The sequence below is a fragment of the Mastigoproctus giganteus genome, chromosome 5 (assembly GCF_048544385.1).
Source record: "Mastigoproctus giganteus isolate SK-2022 chromosome 5, ASM4854438v1, whole genome shotgun sequence".
In the NCBI taxonomy this organism is placed as follows: Eukaryota; Metazoa; Arthropoda; class Arachnida; order Uropygi; family Thelyphonidae; genus Mastigoproctus; species Mastigoproctus giganteus.
This window is the reverse complement of record NC_143579.1, coordinates 219,870,419-219,896,374: the sequence shown is the minus strand read 5'-3', so window position 1 is coordinate 219,896,374 and position 25,956 is coordinate 219,870,419. Positions and strand designations below refer to the sequence as shown.

At 35.5% G+C, this 25,956-nt stretch overlaps 1 protein-coding gene across 5 annotated transcripts in view; it reads left to right on the top strand.

Annotated features, from left to right (window-relative positions):
- Nucleotides 1–25,956, top strand: part of LOC150086120 (kinesin-like protein KIF3B) — a 297,164-nt gene that overhangs the window by 26,111 nt on the left and 245,097 nt on the right. For all 5 annotated transcript variants that reach the window (XR_016546957.1, XM_090373729.1, XM_090373728.1 and 2 more), the window contains one exon: nucleotides 16,833–16,885. Coding sequence is in view for 4 of the 5 variants with exons in the window: in XM_090373729.1 (XP_090229855.1) it covers nucleotides 16,833–16,885 (53 nt within the window). In the remaining variant the exon portion in view is untranslated. The remainder of the gene's footprint in view (nucleotides 1–16,832; nucleotides 16,886–25,956) is intronic.

Here is a 25,956-nt window from a genome sequence, read left to right as displayed (position 1 = left end):
TTCCACTAATAACATTAGTCCACAAAGAACAGTGTCCATTGATTGCCACTCTCTGTCTTCTCCCACTCAACCATCCCTTTATCAAGATTAGCAAATGAAACAAAGGATTGCTCTGTGAAGAAAGGCTTAAGTTTTGCAAATTAGTATCTGGAGATAGGCACCTGCGAGGTGATTAATTGAGGTGTATAAGGCCTTGAATGCTTTGAGCATGCTCATTGCTGATGGGATTCTTCCTCTTGCTCAGAATAATGTCCTGAGAGAGCATAAATTGAAATCGAGATTGAGGAAAGACAGTTGTAGGATAGATGTACATAAGTTTGCTTTTAGCCAGCGGGTGGTTGATTGCTGGAACAAACTTCCTTCTGTCGTTGTAGAAGTTGATAGCTTAAATAGGTTCAAGGCAGAACTAGACAAATATCTGGAGTGAGTGGATGGGTGAAATGAGAACTTTTTTTTTTTTTTTTTTTTTGGCTGATGCGCTTGCTTTCTTGCATTATGTGCCTTTGCTAATGCTAATTTCAGTACATAGCCAACTGCTCGAGTGGTTGTAGGTTGGCATCATTGAGTGTCTCGTGTTGTGAGTGCCTTCGCAGCAAGTTGCATGGTGTTGCACTGCCTTGAATAAGTAATACTTCCCCATACTTCGCAACTGGGTTGTCATCATTGCAACACCAGGATACCTGCCCACCCACTGATGAGGAACCAGTAAGCTCCAAAAGAGTGCCATATGGGTGACTGTATCCGCTGAGAATAAGTAACGTTACTTATTTGAGGTGGTGCTGTGTCGTGGGGGCTCGTTGTGGGGGTGTTCACAGTGTGAGATGTGCTTAGTGATGCCAATTTGTGGCTGCAGGGATGGTTGTCTATGTACTGAAATGATGTAATTGCACTAACTTGTATATTAGTTAAACTCTTTACATTAGTTATGACAGATTGGCAGCTGAAGAGTGGAAATTCTGCAAATATTTTAAAATGCCCTTTCTGGTGTCTAAATCGACTGCGTAATTTTCAACATTCCTTGGTAGATACTCCACTCTACAAATAAGGCTAACTTAATCGTTAATCAAACAGATTTCCCATATTTCTTAATATTTATCTCAGGAAGATGGGGACCCTATTAATGAGATTATCTATTACGTGATCATAGACAGTGAATGACCTAGGACTAAGCTACTTTTGTGGGAGCAGAGGCGGGGGATATATTTGTGGGCACTTGATATGAACACTTTATATAATCTGTCAGAACGTATTTAATGTGTTTCTGATTTTTTGAATGAAAGTTTTTATTTTATTCATAAAAGCTGAAACTTAGCTCATTACAAATTATGGCTTTCAGATGATTATTTTCTCTGAAAAGCTATTGTTCCTTTTTATATACAGCCAGACCTCAAATAATGCGAGTTCGATTAATGCGTTTTTCAGTTACTGCTATTTGAAAAAATTATACCACTTTTCACTTTACACAATGGAAATTTTCAGTTAACACAATCTTTTTTTTTTTTTTTTTTTTTATGTGATAGTTGAAAAAGATTTGAATCATGCATTAAGCTTACTGCGTGTTAGATGGGCAATAAACAAATGTTTGCCTGCTGCCCGCCTCAGTGTGTTCCATCAACCATGGAAGAAGACGTTAATTGTTTGTCTCCCGCTAATAAAGTCAATGCAGACTTGCATTTAAAAATTCAAATTTTTAAATGAGCTAGATGAAAATGTTATCGCGGAGGAGATAACAGTAAAAAGAACTAGATGAAATCTTTCGTATAAATATCACAGAGAACCTCAAACAAAAGGTTTGAGGTTCTCTGTGATATTTATTTTGCCAGGGCCCAGAGAAGATTGTTATTGGCTATTGGAAATTGATTGATGAAAAGAGAAAGTCAACACTGTTCAAATATTTCCGTAACATTGTTTCTTCACTGTGTATTTTATGTCAGAGGTTCCCAAACTTTCTCAGTTCACAGCACCTTTAGTGTCTCAGTAATTTTTTCACGGCACACCTAGACCAAAAGTTCCTAACAGTCCCGTTTATTAAGTAGTTAGGTCCAAACAACTTAATAAGAAATGTTGAAACTGTGAACTACCTCGAGCTAGTAGTTCGTCCGGTGTCCAATAGATGTCGAGTATTGCTGTTTCCCTCGAAAATTTAAAATATTCCACAGCACAGTTTGGGAACCGCTGTTTTATGTAACAAACATTTAATTACATAATTATTTTCTTTATTTTTTACATGGTATACAGTTAAAAAGTTATTTAAAAGGTATTTTTAAAATTCTTTATGGACATTCCTGAAGGTCAAGGACCAATTATAATTTTTCCTAATGATTATTATATTCGATTAACGCGTTTCCGTTTTGTGCATTTCGTTCATGGGACGAATTAATCACGTTAATTGAGGTCAGCCTGTATTCATTAATTATGTATTAAATAAACATCATATGTGTAATAATATTACATAATTCAGTGTTACTCAAAATTGTTTGCTATTGAAACTCAGACTAAAAATAATTATTGTTATCCTCAAAATGTACAATATGTAATAATACTCTGCTTCATTATAGCAATTTTTTTTTTCTTTGCCAGTGCCTGTTAGCCATCAAATTGATAATCTCATTAGAATGGTGTCTTCACCTTTTCCTGAATATAATATACACAAAGAAATGTTTCTGTCAATGAGATTGACAAAACTCAGACCCACCTGCTCTGAACGAAGGAAAGTGTTCCCATCAATCCAGTTTAGTTTAGGTAAATTGCTAGGAGGGGGAATATCCTCAGAAACATCATCATCATCAACCATTTTCAATCCACTGCAGGATGAAGGCCTCTCCAGCAACTTTCCAGTTACTTCTGTTTTGCGCAATGGCCATCCATTTACTACCCACAAACTCATGAATTTCATCTGTCCATCTCTGTTGTTGTCTTCCAGGTTTTCTCTTAGCTCCTCTTGGGTACCATTCTGTTATTTTCTTAGTCCATCTGTCATCACATCTTCGAGCTATGTGTCCTGCCCAAGACCATTTTAGTTCTTTAGTTTTGATAAGAATGTCCTTTACTTGAGTTTGCTGCCTAATCCATGTGTTTCCCTTCTTATCTAACAGTTTGATTCCCAATATAATTCAATTCATTCTTCACTGTGTAGTTCTCAGCTTCTCTTCCATTCTTTGGTGAATGCCCAAGTTTCACTTCCATAAGTCATGGTGGGGAGTATACATTGGTTCATTATTTTACGTTTCAGACAAATTGGGGTATTACTCCTCAGTGTGTGACTATATTTCCTGAATGCTATCCATCCAAAATTATTCTTCTCTTGACTTCCATCCATTTATCATTATTACAGCTAATGACTTGTCCCAGATAAGTATATGACTCCACTTTTCAATTACTGCTCCTTCAATCATTGTGTTCCCCCTTCTGTAGAATACTTGTTCATCATTACTTTTGTTTTAGCCATATTCATCTTTAGTCCAAAATCCTTACTAACTCTACATAACTGATTAAGATTTTCCTCTAATTCTTTGGGATTGTGGCTTATGACCACAATGTCATCTGCAAATCGTAAATGGTTTAGGTACTCTCCATTCATATTGACTCCTTTCTGCGACCAGTTTAATCTTATGAAAGCTTCCTCAAGGGCAGCAGTAAACAACTTCACAGATATTGTCTCCTTGTTGAATTCCTTTCTCAATTTTAAATTTATTACTGTCTTTGACTGGTAGCATTCTCATATATTTTCTTCAAAATCATAATATATGGGGTATCTATGCCTTGTCTTTCCAGTGCCCGAAACATTGCCTTATGCTGTATGGAGTCAAATGCCTTTTCATAATCCACAAATGCCAGGCACAATGGTGTTTTATATTCATTTGCTTTCTCCATTAGCTGTAACATTATGTGAAGGTGATCCATAGTTGAGAATCCTATCCTAAAGCCAGCTTGCTCTTTCGGTTGATTCTCATCAAGTATTCTTTCTAATCTGTTAGTAATGACCCTTGTGAACAACTTGTAAATGTGGGATAACAAGCTAATTGGTCTATAATTTCTGATTTATCTCCTTTCTTATGCAGCAAAACTATGATTGCATTATTCCACTCCGTAGGTACCACACCTTTTCTAATGCGAAGAGTCTTGCCAGTTTTTGTGTCATGTCTCTTCCTCCCAATTTTAACAACTCTATGGTAACTTCATCTTCCCCTGGAGCTTTCTGATTCTTCATTTTCTTCAACACATGTTCTATCTCATCAGGAAGAATATCAGGTATGTTGTATGTGTTACTAATTTGCGATCCATCTTCCCCACTGCTGGCATCATTCCCTTGCTCCTTGTATAACTCTTTATAGTCTTGTTTATAGTTTATATATAGTTTATAAACTTTATAGTTTATAGTCTTCTGCTATTTGAATTATGCCTTCTCTGCTGTTCATAAGTACACCATCGCTATTCTTCAGTTTCAGTATCATTTGTCTTTCTGTATTACTGCTCATGACTGCTAATTAATTTAAATCCTTTGTTCTCCCGTAATGCTTGTTCTACTTTTCTTGTGTTAAATTTTCTTATGTCCTCTCTGAGACTCTTGGCTTTGCATAACCCAGTATACTGAATTTTCTCCCTGTTAAGTGTTTTTCTTGCTCTTCATTTGTCATCTTTGGTTCATCATGACAAGTGTTTCTTGACTGATTTTTTTTCTCCTTTGGATTTCTTTTTACGTATAGGTTTCTTGGGCTTTATCACTTCAGAAAGTTGTAATATTCCTCGTCAATATCTTGGTCCTGAACAGTCCTGCAGAATCTCAAACTTGTTCTTAAGTTCCAGTACATACTGCTTTTTCTCCTCTTCTGTTATCTCAAAGACCTTTGTATTATTTACTCGAGTCAGTTTTTTTCCTTTCTTTTCTTACATCTATATCAAGTGTGCATCTTACCATTCTGTGATCACTTCCAAAATTTAGCCGACCGGGCTAGCCGAGTGGGTAAAGTACCTGCCCGGCAACCCAAAGGTCGCGGGTTCGATTCCCGCCTCGGGCTTGGATCAAAGTACTGCAAAAACCTTGGGAGGTGCAATATGGCCACAGCAGCCGATGCGCCAACAACTACCAAATCAAAAAAAAAAAAAAAAAAAAAAAAAATCAATCAAATTTACTTTGTTCAGGACAGTAACATCATTCCCGATATATCTTCTGTTAGTGAGGATGAAGTCGATTTCATTAGTGTTAATCCATTTGGGCTCTTCCATGTCCACTTTCTGTTCACCCTTTTCTTGAAAAAAGTGTTCATTACTGACATTTCTCTAGATTCTGCAAATTCCACAAGTCTTTCACCAATTCCAAAATTTCCTATAGTTCCCCTTTCTGCACTTTTTTGTCTCTTTCTAACCTTAGAATTGAAGTCCCCCATAATTTGGAGGGGTGAAGTGGAAGTTTTTTTTTTTTTTTTTTTTTGACTGATGCTGCATAAGCTTGCTTTCTTGCATCATATGCCTCTACTAATGCTAATAATGATAGTGTAGTGAGTTTTCTGTTCATCTAGAAGACTCTCAATTTCGGTGTACATTTCTTCAACCTCTTCATCATCATGGCTCGATGTTGATGCATAAATCATTATAACCTTTAGCTTTCATTGGTGATGTACTTTTGAATTCTAAATTGTTGTTTTTTATATCTTTATGGACCAGAAAGCCAACTCCACCTTCACACCTTTCACTGTTTCCATTAGTGTACAGCAGATTTCCACTTGATAAACTTTATTCCTCAGAAACATAGTGGGCTATACAGTATAGGAACGTTTTTTAAATATGAGGAGTGGCTACTAAATAATGAGACTGCACACACACATACCCTATTCACCAATTGGCATCTGTGAAACAAAGGCACAGCAGTTGTCCTTGAACCACTGAAAATAACTGAAAGCAAAGTGGAGGAGAAATTGTTGAAGTTAAACATAAGAAAAGCACCTGGGGCGGATGGGATCTATCCAGTTATATTAAAGGAGGCGGCAAAGCAACTAAGCAAACCCTTAGCCATAATTATGAGAGCATCCTTGGATTCAGGGGAGGTCCCCACAGACTGGAGATGTGCAAATGTATCCCCAATTCACAAAGGGGGGGATCGAAGGGTGACACGAGTAATTACAGACCAGTTAGTTTAACTTCTGTTCCGGGTAAAATAATGGAGTCACTGGTTAAAGATGCATTGCAGGATCATCTAGACAAGACTGCAGCAATAATTCAGACACAGCATGGTTTGTTAAGGGAAAGTCTTGTCTGACAAATTTGATAGGATATTATGATGTGGCTACAAAGGAACTGGATGCAAAAAATAATTTTGATATCATATATTTGGATTTCAGGAAAGCTTTTGACACTGTTGCGCATGGAAGACTATTGTACAAATTGGAGCAGAATGGTATTAAGGGTAAGTTGCTACAATGGATAAAAGGATGGTTAAGCGGGAGAAGACAGAGGGTGATAATCAATGGGTGCTGCTCTTCGTGGACTAATGTTATTAGTGGAGTCCCACAGGGTTCGGTGTTAAGTCCACTGTTGTTTTGTATATTTATCAATGATATTTATGAAGGAATATCAGGCTTAATGTCGAAGTTTGCAGATGATACAAAGGTTGGCAGGGTTGTTAATGACAGTAATGGCAGTGTGCTACTGCAACAGGATCTAGATAATTTGGGCAGATGGGCTAAGAAGTGGCAACTGAAGTTTAACCTTGACAAATGCAAAGTATAGCATATGGGTAGAAGTAACCCCAGAGAAATGTACCAACTGTGTGGTAGAAAATGAAAAAGACCTGGGAGTAATTGTGCAGTCAGATATGAAGTTTTCTGAGCAATGCAGACAGGCTGCCAGGGTTTTGTCAATGATATATAGGAATTTTGCTAGCAGGGAGAAGGAGGTGATTGTCCCTCTGTATAAGGCAATGGTCAGGCCACACCTTGAGTACTGCGTACAGGTCTGGAGGCCTCATTTTAGGAAGGATGTAGATTTATTTTAGCGTGTACAGAGAATGGCAACAAGATTGGTGAGGGGGAATGAAGGTATCCTCTTACCAAGAGAGGCTTAAGTTCTGCAAATTTCAGTGGCTGGAGACTAGGCACCTGCGCAGTGATCTGATTGAGGTATATAAGGCCTTGAATGGGTTGAGCATGCTGAATTCTGATTGATCCTTCCCCTTTTTCAGATTATGAACCTAAGGGGCATAAATTCAAATTAAGAAAAGACAGATGTAGAATAGATGTGCGGAAATTTGCCTTTAGCCAGCGGGTGGTTAATTGCTGGAACAAACTTCCATCTGTCATTGTTGAAGCTGACAGGTTAAATAAATTTAAGGAGGAACTGGACAGGCATTTGGAGGGAATGGTGTGATTTTTTTTTTTTTTTTTTTTTTCTTTGGCTGATGCTGCATAAGCTCATACACTTGCTTTCTTGCATCACATGCCACTACTACTACTACTACCTTTTCCTAGTTGTCTGCCAAGTCATATTCCAACATGCTTGTTCCCTTTGCAGTGAGTCAGGTTTTCATTACCATTTTGGTAATGAAATTTTGCATATTATTTTGCAGTTTGCCTGAAAAATGACAGACAAAAGAATCAAACAATGAATCAACCTCAGATTTTTAACAAAACTAAAGACAACACCAACTGAAAGGTATGAGTTATTACATACAAGTTTATGGAGAAGATACTCAAGGCTTGTGTGTTTGAATGGCATAAAAGATTTTTAGAAAGAAGAGAGAATGGGGAAGATGATGAACAACAAGGCCATCTAGTATCCATGAAAACTGATGAAAATATGGACCAGGTAAGGACATTGATTAGAAGTGATCATCATTTTATAATCAGAATGGCTGTAGCAGAATTAATTGTGGTCAAAGAAACAGTTAGGCAAATTTTAACTGAAAATTTAGGCATGAAAATAATGTTTGTCAAAATAGTGGCAAAAATTTTGAATGAAGGGCAAAGAATGAGAAGATTCCAAGTGTGTGAAGATGTTTTGAAAATAAAATTGAAGATCCCTACCTTTACTTGCAATGAAAGTTGGTTGTTCCAGTATGACTTGGAAACTAATAGAGAGTCAGTGTAATGGAAGACAAAAAAATCCTCCAGACCAAAAAAAAAAACAAAAAAAAACAAATACGCCAAAATGAAAACCATGCTTCTTGTTTTCTTCAATATTAAAGGAATTGTTATGACTGAATGTGTCCTGCCAAATCAGACTCAATCAAACGTTCTACAATGAAGTTCTGTCAAGGCTGTGTGAAAAAATTCAAAGGAAGAGACTTGAATTGTGGAAGAATGGTTTGATGCTGCATCAAAACAGTGCTCAATCACTATGTACTTTGTGTTTGCCAGTTTGTGGCCAAAACACAAATCTCTGTATGTGAACATGCACCCTTCTTGCTAGACCTGACCCCTTGTGACTTTTTTTCTCTTCTCTAAACAGAAACATGTACTTCAGGGAATCCATTTTCAGTCCATTGAAGACATATAGAAAAAAAACAACGACTGAAATGTTAAAAGGGCTTACAGAAGATTACTTCCAGAAATGTTTCTGTGTTTGGAAGAAACATAGAATAGTGTGTTCAAGCCCAAGGCAATTATTATAAAGGGATAACGTGTAAGGTATGAAATATTTTATTGGAACAGTCTCCTTAATTAATAGCTACACCTTTTAAATAAATGAATAAATAACGAATAAATAGCATCACTTTACTGTTTATTATTATCAGATCAAGGATGCAGCACTAAGTTTCCAGGTTAGCAAAGAGGTCAGAAAGGAGGCTACAGAAAATAATTTTAGTTACATATGGGGGGAACACATTATTATTATTATTAGCCATAAGGTGCAAAAAAGCCTGAGGCTTATGCTGCATCAGCCAAAAAAAAATTCCCCGAGTTACCCTGAGAGAGAGAGAGAGAGAGAGAGAGAGAGAGAGAGAGAGAGAGAGAGAGAGAGAGAGAGAGAGAGAGAGAGAGAGAGAGAGAGAGAGAGAGAGAGAGAGAGAGAGAGAGAGAGAGAGAGAGAGAGAGAAGTAAGGAATCACCAAGAAAGAGAAGAATGATGATATCCAGCTCCAGGACCCTGGGTGTGCCAATCCCATACTCACCAGTGTGAGCCCCTGGGGTGTATATTAACACATCTAGAATTAATAGCATGTCACATGCACACTCATATATTCAATTGCACATTATAAAGGAAACTCTTATGTGAAATTTTTGTGGGCTAGCAGGTTTAAACTGTCTACTAAATGCAATGGTCTTAATACTTACAGAAGAACATACTTCACTTTACTATGAGTTGCTTTAGTATTGCACTACTTTTAAACAAACTGCATTACCAGATTTTAAGAAATTGATTTGCTATTTATTTAAAATGGCATTTTTAAATGGTATTGTCAGAAATTCACCTGCCATTTATTTAAAAAATAAGACACTGTGGAAATAACACTCTTGGTGGTCCCTAGTGAATTCCCTGACAGAAATGTAGTAATGATATTTAGACTTTGGATATTTATATTCTGTTTGTGCATTTTCCATTTAATTTTTCGTCACTTTGAGTGCTTCACTGTGGCCAAAGCTGCTTAGCTCAGGCTTTGCTTGGATTGAGGGCTATCAAACCAGTGTGTTCTGCCTTTGCCCACTGGAGTGCCTTGTAGCTTTCTCTCTGAAGAGATGGGGCATCAGCAGAAAAATTCCTTTTCCTTTTTCTCCCTGGTATTTCCATTTATTCTTTATCCAGCTTCATTTTATTTTCTCAAAATTTCATTTCAGTTTACGATAGCTTTAGCTAGTCAAGGAGACACATCATCTCACTGGCATTCCAGAGTTTATTTTGAACAATTTTCTTTCACTCTGTTTTGTTCATTTGTGAAAACCTGCAGAGACATACTGACTCACTAGATAGCTTTTTTTTTTGGGGGGGGGGGGGTTCCTTCTTTTCCAGTCATTCTCTTGGTATATATAGGTAGACTTTATCCTATTACTTTAAGAAATTTTTTGGGCTACATTTTCGGTTTGGTCAGCATTGACAAGAATAAGATTGTATATATTTTACTCTTTACAAACTTTTACAAAAAAAGGCAACCATTGTTTAAAGATTAGCAAATATATTATTTATTTTTAATACATTTGAGAGAAAGGTTGAATTATTAACGTGATAAGAATAGTTGATAGTATTTTTCTTGTAAGTATTGGTTGAAATAAATGAAGATGTACTTCCTGTTTATAAGTTTAATATTGGGGAGTTGGGAAGAATTTATATAAGCAGTGAATTCTGTTATTCTGTGTGATTAATTTTGGTTTAGCTCTTTTACAAGAGATGATAAAAAATTCTTTACAGATGATTTTTTAAAATAAAAATATGACTCCCAGTAATATTGCATTTTATACGAATGAAAGGGTGTTTATCTTTTTTTGTATATCCTAGGTAGAATTTGTATACATGTATAGCCTGGAAAGTGCAACTCCCCTTCAAATCCACATGGAAGGTCATTCTCATAACCTTTAGGAACAGGTATTTGTGATAAGGTTGAGTTTCTTCCTCATGGTGAACATGTTAATGCCTAGTTTATATGCTGCAGCCATGTCATTTTTAAGAGCTGACATTTTGAGAAGACAACCACTAGTGTCCATGTAAGGTGTGCTGTTAATGCATGATAGTGTATAACCACACACACATATGGCCAAGCTGCTGCCTAAAATTAGACATCTACATCTATGATAGTCCCAAACTCAAACTTGAAGAATTTTGGCTTTTCATCAATTGAATAAGAGTCTTGTTGGTCAGAACTTGCATACACCATGACAGTATCTATGACATCAAAATTCAGAAACTGATGTCATGTTGAGACAAATGTTTGAACTGCTTTGATTGCTATGTCAAAAAGTAGCAAAACAGATACCCCTTCATTTGTTTATAATGTAATATTATGGTGTTATATTTTTCTGCAATAAATCATTCACATCCACCCACTTAACTATTTGTTATGTGGATGGATTGTCAGGCAGTTTTATTTCATGGTGCCAAAGGATGTTTTTTTTTCATAATTTTGGTTTGAATAAATTTGTTCTTAATATCTGTTATAATTAAAGCCATGTTTTATGTTAACCTCTTCAAATTCTGATATAATTAACCTCCCTGATAATGATAAATGATAATTAACCCCCCCTCAAAATCTGATATAATTAAAGCCATGTTTTATGTTACCCCCCTATAATTTGGTATTCTACTAATTGGATGCCATTAAGATTTTTATTTTCTGTAGCTGCCCAAATCTCAGAACATTTGAGAGAGAGAGGGAGAGGGGGGGTAGGGAGGGAGGGAGGGAGGGAATGTGACATATTTCATTATGGTGTGTTGTTGATATGAATAGTTCTCGGTTTCAGTGCCTTCGTATGATATGTGTTGAGTTTGTTATAATGTGTTGCTTTAAACAAAAACTTTGATCTAAGTGGGCCATCTTTGTTTCGAGATAGTCACACGTGTAAATTTATTTCTAAACCCAATGCATAAATTTAAAATATCATTTAGCTCAAGGTCATATCAATCATATAATCTGGACATAGCATAGATCTTTAAATTATTGACATGCCTATTTTCCTGAATGCAGGATGAAAGAGGGTCAAAAAAAGACTAGATTCTTGGGGATTCTAATTTATTTGATGAGTGTTTGGTTTAATATTAAATTTCTCTATAAAATTTAAGATATCCCCATTTATGTGAAAGCACTTGTTCTCTTCCTATAGGTGTTTTTTCTAGCCAGTAGATTTTAAAAATTCAGTAAATATTGCAGTGTCTTAAATATTCTTTTAGTGGGAAAGCCAGAGGGTGGCATGGTGTGCAGGTATATCAAGAATTGGAAATTTTCATGCAGGTTTAATTGCTTATCCAATTGCAATGTCTTGGTACTTGCAACAAGACAGACTCCTGTACTACAAGCTGCCTAGGTATCACATTGCTTTCAAACTGGTTACATCACTGACAGATTAGTCTGCCAGCTAGACTGCTATGACATGCTACTTAAGGACTTACTGGTCTCATCAGATAGTAGGCAGTCTTAATAGCCGGGTGGGTAATGTGCCACCCTGGCAACCCATAGGTCGCGGGTTTGAATCCCGCCTCGGGCTTGGATCAGAGTAGCACAAAAACCTTGGGAGGTGTATTATGGCCACAGAAGCCGATGTGCCAACAACTAACAAAAAAAAAAAAAAAAGAAAAAAAAGCAGTCTTAATTAGTGAATCCAAGACAAAAGGCTTAGTGATAAAAGTTGTTCTGTGTGAACTGCCATTCAATGGGAAGAAAGTACACCTCTTTTTATTATATCAAAAGCTATGTAGCTTAGTTAATACATTGTATGCTCAAGTATTCAGCTACATAGCGGTTGTATTTGTCTCTAAGAATCCATGCAAAAAACAAGTGACATTTTATTCTATTCTATTTAATTCTATTTTAGTACCTCTGCTTACTCCCTCTATTTCTTATTTAATAAACTTTGTAATTTAGCATGAACTGCTTTTGCAAATTACAGCTGCATCATGCCTGATCATAGAGCACATAGCTTGAACAGTTTGACATCATTTTAGAACAGTGAGAGTGAGGAGAGAGAAAATATGCCTAGTATGAGTGTGGGTACAAATGAAAAAATTTATAATTAGTTAAATTTATGGAATCAGTTTCATAGACATCAGCTTTATTGATGTCTATGAAAAGTAGATTTAATTCCACGCAACTAAGGTAAATTTTCTAAATTTTAAGCTAACTCTTTACTCAGCTGTTATAAAGTGAAGTCAGTGGGATCAACTTATGCAAGTACTGGCCAAATAACTGGTCAAATAGCACTTGCATGAGTGAAAGTGCTGTTTGGCCAGTTCCATAGTTGTAATTTGCAAAAGCAGTTAGGAAGTTTACAGAATAGGCAAAAGCACTAAAAGAGGGAATTGAATTATTATCTTTTTTTGGAATGAATAAATTAATGCCAGATATCCCAAGATATAAACTTTGTCTTTTATGTACAGTTATACATATTTGTAAAATAATAAGAGAAGTTTACCTCAATACAGCTCTGGTTCATACTAACAGTTATACATAATAAACATCATTATAATAAACAGCACAACTTATTTTGATGTAAAGTTTGTTAGTTGTATGACTAGTTATTATAATGGTGACAAAAATGAAATTTGATAACCTTTCCATAATCATTACTTAAATCAGTCATTACCACTGCAAAGGCCTTTAGAAAGGATATAGATCTGTTGGAATTGGTGCAGAGAAGGCCATCCAGATTTATGAATGGTACAGGTGTGCTCTTACCTAGAAAGGCTTCAGTTCTGCAACTTGCAGCATGTGGAGACTAGACACTTGCAGGGTGATCTGATTGAGGTGTTTAAAGCCTTAAATGGATTAAGTAAGCTGAATGTGAACGGCATTATTTCTCTTGCTGAGACTACACATATAAGGGGGGGCATAAATTTAAGTTGAGGAAGGATGTTTGTAAGATAGATGTGCAGAAGTTTGCCTTCAGCCAGAGGGTGGCTGATTGTTGGAACAAGCTTCCATCTGTTGTGGAAGTGAATGGTTTCAATAAATTTATGGAAAAACTAGGCAAATTCTTGAAGAATATGGATGGACGAAGTGTGTAGGTTTTTTTTTTTTTTTTGGTTGATGTTATGTAAACTTGTTTTCTTGCATCATTTTCCACTACTACTATTACAATTTAAATTATTTTACTCCATGATAATTTCCATTATAAAGAGCATCCTCTTATGGAACCTATGCTGACCCCCCCCGATCACATGCACTTGAAAATTGCTGGACATCATCTCAGCTGAACATCAGTAAGATGTCCAGTTAAGGTAGAGAAGAGAGATGACATTAACAGGAGAGTGCTTGATCCTTTATTGGTTAATCAGAGAGACCCGGAAAACACACACACACACACACACACACACACACACACACACACACACACACACACACACACACACACACACACACACACACACACACACACACACACTTTTCATTATAAACCCTTGTACATTGTTTGCAAAAAGGGTGCCTTCAATAATATCAGTATCCCTCCTGTATTTTTATTTATTGTCCTATCTTTAAATTATCTTATATACATAACTTCTTTAATTTGATAAAATCTCTCCCTAATAATTCCAACTTTTTTTTTTTTTTTTTTAAACTTAAAGCATGGAAGCTTTTGCTCTGTTATCTCTGGTTTCCTGGTATTTCCTTTTTCTACATGTTTACGGTGTTTCTTAAACCCTGATAAGGGGTAAGAAAATGTGTTTTTGTGAATAATGTGTCTGTGTCTAGTAAGGAGAATTTAGGCCTTCAGAACATTGCTGATTTCTGGTTAAATGTCACATCATGTCCATATTTTTGACATATTCTCAGTTTTCTCCTATTCCTTTTATGTTATGTGTTATGACTTTTTTTTTTTTTTTAATTTGTTTCTATTCTATGTTTTTTTACTATTAAGTGAAGCAGTAAAAAAATACAGAATAGAGAAGTTCAGAAACAGGAGAGAAAACTCTGAGAATATGTAAAAAAAAATTTGATTTGGTATTTAAACCAGTGAACAAAATTAAGTAATTTTCTGAGGGATGCAGTTTTCCTTCTGACTAGATGCAGACACATTATTTACAAAATATCTATGGCTGTGGGAAAATTTATGTCAGACAGACAGGAAGATTATTTGAAACAGAGATTGGGAAATGTTGAAAAAGGGAAGTATCAGAAAATCAGAGACGGACGAGCACACTTATAAATGTAAAAAAAAAATTCAAACTTATCAGGGGGATTTTATCAAAAGAAAAATAAAGAATCAATGTATATCAGAAGATTTAAAGGGAAGGTAGTAAATAGAAATATGGCGAGGGATATTGATATGTTAAGGATGTATCTTTTTGGCAACACAATTTAAGTTTATAATGAAATTTTTTTTTTTTTAATCCATTATAATTAATAATTTCATTGTGGTTTGAAATTCAATAATTACAAGAAAACTTTAGAGGGCAGGTCAGTTTACTGGATCTCAGTACCAATCATGCATTAGTTTCTCTCTTATGATATCATCTCCTTTCTCTTACTTGCCTGAACATCCTGACCACTAAGAGAAATTATGATGTGATCAATGGACCATACAGATTCTGAACAGGCTGCTCTTTATATAAATGAATTATTATAGTAGAGTAACAGTGGTTTAAATTGCAGTTATCTGTTATTGGTGACCTTTGAGAATATGCAAGAAATTGATTGAATATCTCCATGATACATTTTTAAAAACAAAATGTCTTGCACATACTTTGTTGAAAATTGTCAGTATCAATATGCACTTCTCTAAGACTGCTCCAATACTAAGTATACCTTTCTAAAATCCAGAAAATTGTAGAAAGGGACCTCTTGATCCCCAAGAAGGCCTGATTTTAGTGTTTACTATATGTGATAAGGCTACTTTGGCTGTAATAGTATTAAACCTCCTGGGTATGCTTTTAACCAACTTCCATTTCTCCTGCAAAGCAGTTGTTGGAGCTAGTTTGGAGAAAGGCTGTTTTGCCCTTAGCTTAATCTGGTGCTCCAGCTATCTTACAGTTCTGTGGTTATTGTTCACACTCAGAGTCAACCAGTCCAGCTTTTTTGGCATCACTGTCCTTAGATCACTCCTTAATGATTTTTCATCTGGACAGATTTTTTGGCTCTCCAGAATTGTCCAAAATATCCAAGTAGGGAATGGGTTCCACAGAATTTTGGCTTACAAATACCAGAATTCTCTGGAATTCAGATCCAGAAGTTGATAAAAACCAAAAAAGAAATAACAATGAGTTTTTTATGATTTGTTAGCATTAGTTTTTTTATAATTCTGATTTGATTTTTGAAATAATTTCACTCTAATATTGGGTAACCAAATGAAAATAAGAACAAACTAATATTTAAAAACATTTATGTACAAAGTTTTCATTTTATAAACTTAAAAACTTTCCAAATTTCAAGAAGAAATGCTCCACCACAGAGCTCTTCAGGGAACTCACTCTGGAAATAGTAAAGGTTATAGAAGTAGGAAAATAAAAATTAAATTGAGTGCTGAGTAAGGAAATGATTATTCTTCATAGTTGATTTTTTTTGACAATTGTTCCCATCAACAACTGTTTTAAATGAGATTGTCTGTTCTGATATAAGTTGCATGAATATTTATGATGTGTCCTGAAATTTTTTTTTTTTTTTTTATGGTTACTATATTCTTAGAAAACTCATACCCTTGTGGACTTGACTAGAGCTTCATTATTTAGATATATCTGATTTAATGCATTGACAACTTAAAAATGCTTTATTTTTGCTTGTTGGAGTTAATTGGTGGGTGATATCAATTTAGCATATTGCTGCTTTAAATAGCTCTCTGTATAGCTTTGTATTATTGTATTATAAAATACTTCTTCATAGGATGAACAATAGGACCCCCCTCCCCAACAAATTTTTGGTAAAAAAAAAAAAAAAAAAAAAGTGCAGATAGTATTTGAATAAATTTTGGTATCTTCATGCTATCAGACTTAAACTTTCTAACCAAGGATAAAAAGACTTTTTATTAATTATTTATTATATAAAGCTTCTGCCACCTAATTAAATTGTTTTTAATAAAACTAAAATTACCTTTTGAAATTGTGTTTGCTTGTAAAAACAATGTTTTTTATCCTGCTTGGAAAGAAATTACTCAGTATCTATATTACCGAGTAAGGAGGTGATTAACAGTTTTGGAAGTATTAATTATTGCATTTTATTTACAGTATACAAAAATTTATCTAATTTGAACTCTTGCTATTTTCAGTGTTGCCAAACAACATGAGTGATACAATGGGAACTATCGATCCACTGAAAATGGTAAATGTTATTACTTATATTACTGAGTATGTTTTCATATCCATTTCAGGGAAAAAGTTGAATTTTTGCAAAAAAAAAAAGAAAAAAAAAAGAGTCCCACCCAAACATAAAAGCAGGGGAGATATTTAGGGATAAAATAGGTTTATCTTTGTATTTTTCATACCCTTTAGCACCCATATGATATGTAAACATAGGTTTAATTTGTTAATTTCAAAAAAAAAAATTAAACTAAGACCTGCATAGAATATTTCTATTAGCAATAATGAAAAATAGAAAAACTTAGAATTTGTGACATACAGCTGGTATATATATATATACACACACACACACACACACACACACACACGCATATACAGCTGGCATTGGGGTGTGTCAGTGTAGTAACTATACAAGAACATTTAGTTACTTGTGTATACAGTAATGTCAGGAATGTCTTCAATAAAATAAGTGAATTTTAATTCACAATTTTATCGGTACTAGTGCATTTTGGCCCGATTAAGCGGCTGCCCCAATTATCCAAAGTTTCACGTAAATAGCTAAAAATACAATGGACACCCCCCCCCCCCCCCCGCTTTTACAATTGGTTCACTGTACAATCAAATCACGTTACGATGGATTCACCATAGTAAAGTACCATTCACTATACGATGTGTAGTAAGCGGCGGTCATTGTGATCATGTTTGTGAATTGAATTTTAATTCTATTAAACAGTGATTCTAATTAGCGAAAATAGGAGGAATATTATCCACAGGCTATAAAAGTAAAGCTATATTAAGCACAAATTTACCCTCTGTTACCTTTCCAATTAAAAAATTAAATGATATGTGAAAATCAGAAGAATATACATGATAATCGGAATAATTAATACGTACTGTAATATGTACATACTAACTAGTTGACATTTATGGGCGGTGGTTAAAATTTAAAACAGTAAAGATAAGCAATCAATAACAAAGAACATGGCACACACACACACAAATGACAAGTAACACGATACCCTCAAGTGAGAATGGAGTAACAAGTTACAAAGCTTTAAAAATAGGAATGAAGAGAAGATTCTGAAAATTAATTTTTTTATATGATTGAAGATTCCACGGAAGTGTAAACACATTTCACCATAATAACCCACAGAATTCCAGCAGTTGGTATTTCGCAAATTCAATAAGATCTAGTTTACTATCCATTTATGATAGATTGCGCTAACAGAATAGCCCAATAAACAGGTGACTGCTAATTGTTTTTATTGTTTTATGGTGACTTCCAGAAATCCGACTGAACCACATGGTATGGTCGGAGACAATCGTAGGGTAATCTCCAGTGCTGTGGTCTCCTGCTCCGATTAAACGGCATGTTGTCCCAATTAAGCAAAGTAAACCCTGGCTATTTTCTCAATTGGATTCTGTTTTTTAAGATTTTCCACAAATAAATGGCTGCCCTGATTAACCGGTGGCCCAAATAACTGGAATCCACTATATTAGATTGGCAATGGCCACATGGTGCAAGGAAGCCTATGGCTTATGCTGCACCAGCCAAAAATAAAAATAAAATAAAATAATAATAATAAATAAAATAATAATAAGAAGAAAATTAAAAAAATAATAATAATTAATTAGAGAAAAGGAAATAGGCCGACCGGGCTAGCCGAGTGGGTAAAGTACCTGCCCGGCAACCCAAAGGTCGCGGGTTCGATTCCCGCCTCGGGCTTGGATCAAAGTACTGCAAAAACCTTGGGAGGTGCAATATGGCCACAGAAGCCGATGCGCCAACAACTACCAAATCAAAAAAAAAAAAAAAAAAAGGAAATAGACAACCTATGTGTTTCCCTCCTCCCATAGATAATTATCCAACTGACTTTTGAATTTCCCCAAACTGTCAACCTCTACCACCCATGTAGGTAACTTATTCCAGTAATTTATAACTTGCTCACTAAAATAAAACTTCCTGTAATCCAGTCTGAATCTCCTCCCTGTAACTTGAAATTATGGCTCCTAGTTCTAGAATCATTTATAACTGTGAAAATTTCGTCCTCATTCATTTTACTTATGCCTCTCAGAGCCTTAAACACCTCAATCAAGTCTCCTCTAAGGTGTCTCTTTCAAAGTCTCCTTCCAAGCTGTGCAACCCACATATTCAAAGTCTTTCCTTATATGGACGCCCTTTTGTCGATCTCACCAGGCGAGTTATCTGTCTTTGGACCCTTTCAAGAAGCACAATGTCTTTCTTTAGGTGCGGTCTCCATATTTGAACACAGTATTCCAAGTATTCCAGAGCCTTATATAATGGGATTGACATCTTTATCTCTACTAGCAATTGTTCGATAAATCATTGATAGGACACCATGAGCCTTCCTTGAAATCTGTCTACAATGCTCGGCGAACTTCATGTCTGACTGTATCGTAATACCCAAGTTCCTTTCCTCCACTACTGACTTTAGTTCAACTCCACCAAGTGTACAAGTTATTTTGGGGTTACTGTTCCCCAGGTGTAATACCTTACACTTTTCTGGATTAAAGCAAAGTGAGGTGCTACCCAGAAATACATCAACACAAAGCAGAACTGAATATCCCATATCAGGAGGGAAGAAAACTGGTAAGTAGCAATAAGCCTGCATATGCTCAGAAGTCTGCAGGGAAGCAATTTGTTGGGACTCAAACAGATATGATAATCCCACTGAAATAACCTTTTGCTCCCATTGCACACTATTTATCGATCACTCAAAAGCTAGTAAAAAACATTTCAATCAGCTGTCACTCCCATATCGATACCACTTACTGCTTTGCTTCTAACTAAACAAAATAACATATAAAAAACTAAAAAAAGCGACTTATTAAAAAAAAAAAGAAGTCTTATTAAGTCTTTAAAGTGACTGTCTGCTCATAACAAATGAAAACATGGAAATAGAGCAAAAGGAAACAAATGACACAGGGTCTTGGAATTTTTTGCAGACAAATATATGGCCACTGGACAACATCCATACTTCCCCAAAAAGAATAAATCCAAGACTTATAAAGCAAAGCTTTCGGCACTTCGGAAGCCGTCTGATGGACCGCTTCCATAAAGCCCAAATAATGTCCAACTTCATACAGTGGAATTGCCATGGATTCCGACAGATTGATGTTGATATCAAGGCCCTCTTCCATAGGCATAAGCCAGTGTGCCACTGTTCCCAGGAGACATATCTAAAGGCAAATGAAGATCCTACCTTACATAATGTCAGCATAATACGTAAAGATAGAACCGGGGATTGACTTGCTCACTGTGGAGTTGCCATGCTAGCGAGCAGCCATACTCCTTTTCAAGTAATTTCTCTTACAATCACCATAGAGGTGGTTGTTATTTACCTCTTTTTAGGGTTTCTTCTCACAATTTGTTCAGTACAGGGGCGTGCCGACTGGGGGTGCAAAGAGTGCATTGCACCTAGGTGCTGAATATTTAGGAGTGCCGACGCTAAAGGCCATTAAATTATATAATTCTTATATTACAAATCTCAACAAAAAATTATAAAAGATTTTTTTAAATTAAAAATAAGTGACTTAAAATAATTGTTAATTGTTATTTTAAGTCACTTTAATGGGGCGGAAAATTAAAATTAAATTTTTAATAATTTTGGATAGAAATTAAATAATTTTGGACGAATAATTACTTTTTTTTTTTGTTAAATATTTATTTAAATAACAATTTGTTGAATCATTCTCTTTAGATGGCTGACAGAAAAAATAAAATTTCCTGCACATCATCACAATCACAGTTAGATACTTTCTGTGATGACAAAATCAGCGAGGAACAAAACATCACTCAAAATTCTGTAGAAGATTGCTTTTTGGAAAATCAGCCACCTATTGAAGAAATTTCATCAAAAGTTGAATGTACGACAGGAACCTCTACTGGTGATACTCCAGATTTGACCAGTAAATGTTTCGAAGATGATATGCATGATCCAGGGTTATGGCCAAAATCGTTAACGAACAGTAATAGAATGTTTTTATCAATCCAATATCGATCTAGAACAAGTTCAACATTAAAACTTTCCTTTACATGATAAGAATAGGTCATTTTCTACAGAATATTAATATAAACAATTAAGTAATGGGGAAAAAATTCTTAGAAGCTGGTTATTATATTCAAAGTCAAAAAATTCTATATTCTTCCTTTGTTGAAAACTATTTCATAATAAAACTACGGGTTTTAACGATATTGGTTTTTTTGATTGGCAACATTTATCGAGAGCTTTAGATAGACACAAAAAAAGTAAAGCACACATTGACAGTTTTAAATCGTGGATTGATCTAAAAAAAATCTATTAAACATGAAAACACAATTGATGTATTCAGTGAGAATTTGATAAAATTGGAAAACCAGAGATGGAAAGCAGTAATAGAAAGAATTATTGACGCAATTAAATTTTTGGCAGGGCAAAATTTAGCTTTAAGAGGCCATAATAATAAATTGTATGAGGAAAGAAACTGAAATTTTCTAAAATTAATAGAAATATTTGCACAGTTTTATAGCATTATGGCGGAACATATAACATGCATTCAAAATGATAGTAAAAAATGCCTCATTATCTAGGGGATAAAATTCAGAACAATATAATATCTGTAATTGGTCAGAAAGTGAAAAATACTATTTTAGATATGTTAAAAAAAAGTAAATATTATTCGATTATATTAGGTGGCATCTTTGCCGGACTAATGTAAAGACATAGGTCCATAAGACATGTACTATATAATATTGGTGTAAATACACCATAGTTTATCCATACGTTTAACTATAAGTAGTAGTAGTAGTGTAAAGGCATCATATGATTTTATCTCATATTGTGGCTACCTTCACAATGAAATACCAGGTATTGCACTACTTCGAATAAACAACACTTCTCTAATAGAGGAGATGCCTACCGATGAGTGAGTCAACAACCTCCGAAATGCGTCTGGGTGGTGGTGCCCAATGAGAATAAATAAAGTAGTCTCCTCTATTAGAGAAGCATTGTTTATTCTAAGTAGTGCAATACCTGGTGTCTCGTAAAGGTAGCCACAATATGAGATAAAATCAAACGATGCCTTTACACTACCACATGTAGTTAAACTTATGGGTAAACTATGGTGTATTTACACCAATATTATATAGTTAATTTTAACCCATAACATATTATGCCTTGTGCATTTAGTCTTCAAAATAAGACATGTACATATGAATCGAACTAGTCTTCATTAACTTTTCAGTGACTGACGAGAAGACATTTGATGTAAAAGGCCTTTAGGGTGGCAAATTATTTCTCAAACCTAGGCGGCAAACACCCTGGTTCAGTATATTTGCTACATGGGATCAACATCTCCCAGACAGACTTTGTTGATTTTGTTGCATAATTGCCTGTTCCTATTCTCTTATTTAGGAGATTTTAATGGACATAACACCCTCAGAGGTAGTGCAGACACTAACATGAAGCAAAACAGAGTGATGATCTTTCTATTATAATGGAGAGCGAATACCTTTTCCACATGCCTACCCATACATTTACTGCCATTGATCTCTTCATCTGCTCCCCTTTTCTCCTCCTTTTGTTCACGTAGGGGATTGATGAAAATCTGTATGGCAGTGATCACTTCCCTGTGATATCTGTTATGACTGAAAAAAGACCGTGTCAACCATCAAGGATATCTCAGTGGAACTTGATAAGGCTGGCTGGGAACACCTTTGAACATCTGGCATAATATGACACCACAAGAGTCACCTAGCAGCCCATCAATCATGCAGTTTTGTATATTACAGACGGTAGGTATTGTCCATGCAGCAGCAGCAGCAGCAGCAGCAGCAGCAGCAATTCCTAAAACATCCACATGGTTTCCATCATTTCTGAAACCTTGGTAGAATTCAGAATGCATAGCAGCAAGAAAAGCCTAAAACAAGGTATGGGGGATATTCCACCATCGAAAATTTAATATCTTTTGAATGTGCACATGCCAAAGCTTGCTATATATGATGTCAGAGCTAAAGGGAATCTTGGATTAGTTTTAGCTCCTCATAACCCAAGCTGCTAGCTCAAAGGTTGTCTGGGATAAGATTTGAAAAATGAAGGGAAAATATCCACCATACCTTTCAGTGATTCTAGAACATAATGGATGTCCAGTTGCAAATCCAACTGCGAATGCAAATACTTTAGGGGAAACATTTGCAAACATCAATGCAATAACATTTTCCCCAGAGGAGTTCTTAGTCCTGAAAAAAAAAAAAGTGAGAAACATGCATTAAACTTATCTTCAAAAAGGCTTGAACCACATAAACCTTTATTATGTAGGAACCTCTTTATGCAGGAAGAGTTAAGTGCAATGTTCATTCTATTATGAGCAAGTGCTACAGGGCCAGATGACATTAACTATGAAAATGGTAAACCATCTTTGAAGACAATCTAAGGATCATCTTCTAAATTTATATAATAGGATCTTTCTTGCCAAAAGAATTCCTGATTCCTGGAGGAAGGCAATCATTCTTGCCTTCCCAAAACCAGAAAAGGATCTTAGAAATCCCAAGTAACTATTGATCCATTGTTCTGACAAGCTGTTGTGCAAGAATTGTTAATGTTGAATTGTTGGAAAGAATTGTTAATGCTTGCCTCATATGGTATTTGGAAACAAATGTCTGCTTTCCAGGACACAATAGACAGCTTCCAAAGAAACAGAACGACTTTGGATCATTTAATCAGACTTGAAATGTACGAATTCCATGAAATCCATGGTACTTTATTAAATCCAAGCATCTGGTAGCAGTTTTCTTTTATATCGAAAAAGCATATGACAAAACACAGCAATATAAGCAATATAGCATGTTGCAAGACCTCCATAACTTTGGTCTTGGGGTAATCTTCCTCTTTTTATTAAAAACTTGCTTTCGAATTGCCAATTTCAAGTTCATTTAGGATCCACACTCTCTTGAGTATTTTGCCAAGAGGAGGGAGTCCCACAGGAATCTGTTCTAAGTGTCACGCTTTTTGCCATTAAAATAAACTATGTTGATGATTTTACGATATTTTGCCATTCGTGCAATATGAGGGTCATCGAAAGGCAACTGCAAAAAGTCATTGATCATCTTACATCTCGGTCTTTGGGTAATGCGTTCAGATTTTTGTTACAGAAGACCATTTATGTAAACTTGTGTCGCAAATATAATCTTCATCCTGACCCAGAATTAAGGCTTGGGCTAAACAACATTCCAGTGGAAACCAAATTCAAATTCCTGAGACTTATTTTTGAAAAGAAGCCGACATTTATACAACATATTCATCAGCTAAAGACAAGGTCTGTCAAAGGGCTTAACATCCTTTTTACCCTTTTGTCAACTTTATGGGGTGTAGGCCATTGTACCCTACTCCATCTATACTGGGCTCTTGTCTGCCCTAAACTTGATTACGGCTCCCAGGTTTATGCTTCTGCTAGAGATAGTGCACTTTGATGGTTAGATTCAATCCATCACCAAACCATCCACACTGCCAATGGAGCATTCTGTACATCCCCCCCTGTTCAAAGCCTCTATGTTGAAGCAAATGAGCCATCTCTTTCTCTTTGATATAAGCAGTTGTCCTTACAGTATGCTTTTAAATTAAAATCCCTGCCCGATCATCCCACATGGACATCCGTTTTTGAGCCACGATGGGACTACAACACCCATTAGACTGCTAACTGACCTTTCAAATTCAAGGGCTGTTAAATGAACTAAACATGGTGGTAGACAGTGTTGCTCTGTCACCAAGGCATTTTTTTTCACCCTGGTATGCCCATTTTCCAACTAGTGACCTATCCCTGAAGATCTTGGAGAAGGCAAATTCACTACCAACTATATACCACCAACTCTTTGCATCACTTCATGCACAGTATTCTGACTTCTTGCCAGTCAGCACAGATGGCTTGAAGTTGGAACAACAGCTGATATGTGGGATCAGCTGTTGTTCTTCCGGAGAAAACAGTATCCAACAAGATTCCACAAGAAGCTAGCATATATACTGCATTGTGTGCAGAGTTGCATGCAATTGAAATAGTCCTTGATCACATCAAAGATAGTGATTACCAAAAGCATATGATATGTACTGATTCATCAATCAATGAGGTATAACCTTCATCCAGTCCTGTCTCAGATTTGGCAGCTGCTTTTTTCTCTTGTGGAATCACGTTTTGACATTTGGATCCCAAGCCACATTGGGATTAGGGGAAATGAATTAACTAATAGCACTGCAAAGTTAGCCATTGGCTGTCAGTCCCCTATACAGACTGCAGGCAAATAATACACACAAAGTTATACTCCCAATGGCAAGATTCTTGGCATCGACAGGTCACAAATAAATTACACCATATTAAGCCTGTAATCAAACAATGGCAGTCCAGTGTATGCAGGGTCTGGAGAGAGGAAGTTGTTCTTACTTGGCTCTGCATAGGTCACAGTCATCTGATGCATTCCTTTTTGCTGAGGGCAGATGATCCACCTATGTGTGAGAGTTGCAAAACTTTTGTTAACCATTTATCGTGTTTTTATTGATTGTCCCGTGTTTAAGGATGCACAACATTTATGTTTTACTGCTTTTAATAACCTGGCTGAACCATTTACACTTAGTCAGATTTTAGATGAAAGAGACAATATGTCTGACCTTTTTAACTTTCTATACTCTATTAATTTATACATGATACGGATATTTATTGAACTAGCCTTGTATATTCTTATTAAATAACATTATATTAGTTTTTATATGTTCATGTTTTTTTTTGTATAATTTACTTGTATTTCTAGTTTCTCTTTATTTTAAATCATTTATTTCTAAATGAAATATAAAGAGAGTAATGCTACTTTATTTGGCTGATGCTGTATAAACTTGCTTTCTTGTATCATATGCATCTACTAATGTATACAATTTAAATCCAAAGCCAAGTAGTGCAAAGAAGGAGAAATTTTAATTGAACATGTAATATAAATTGTGTATATTTAACTCCTCTTACTGGACTGCATTGGTCCCTAGTAGCAAATTAGAAATCTGGAGGATTTTGTATACTGATAATATAAAATTTCAGTCACTTATAATTGCAATCGCT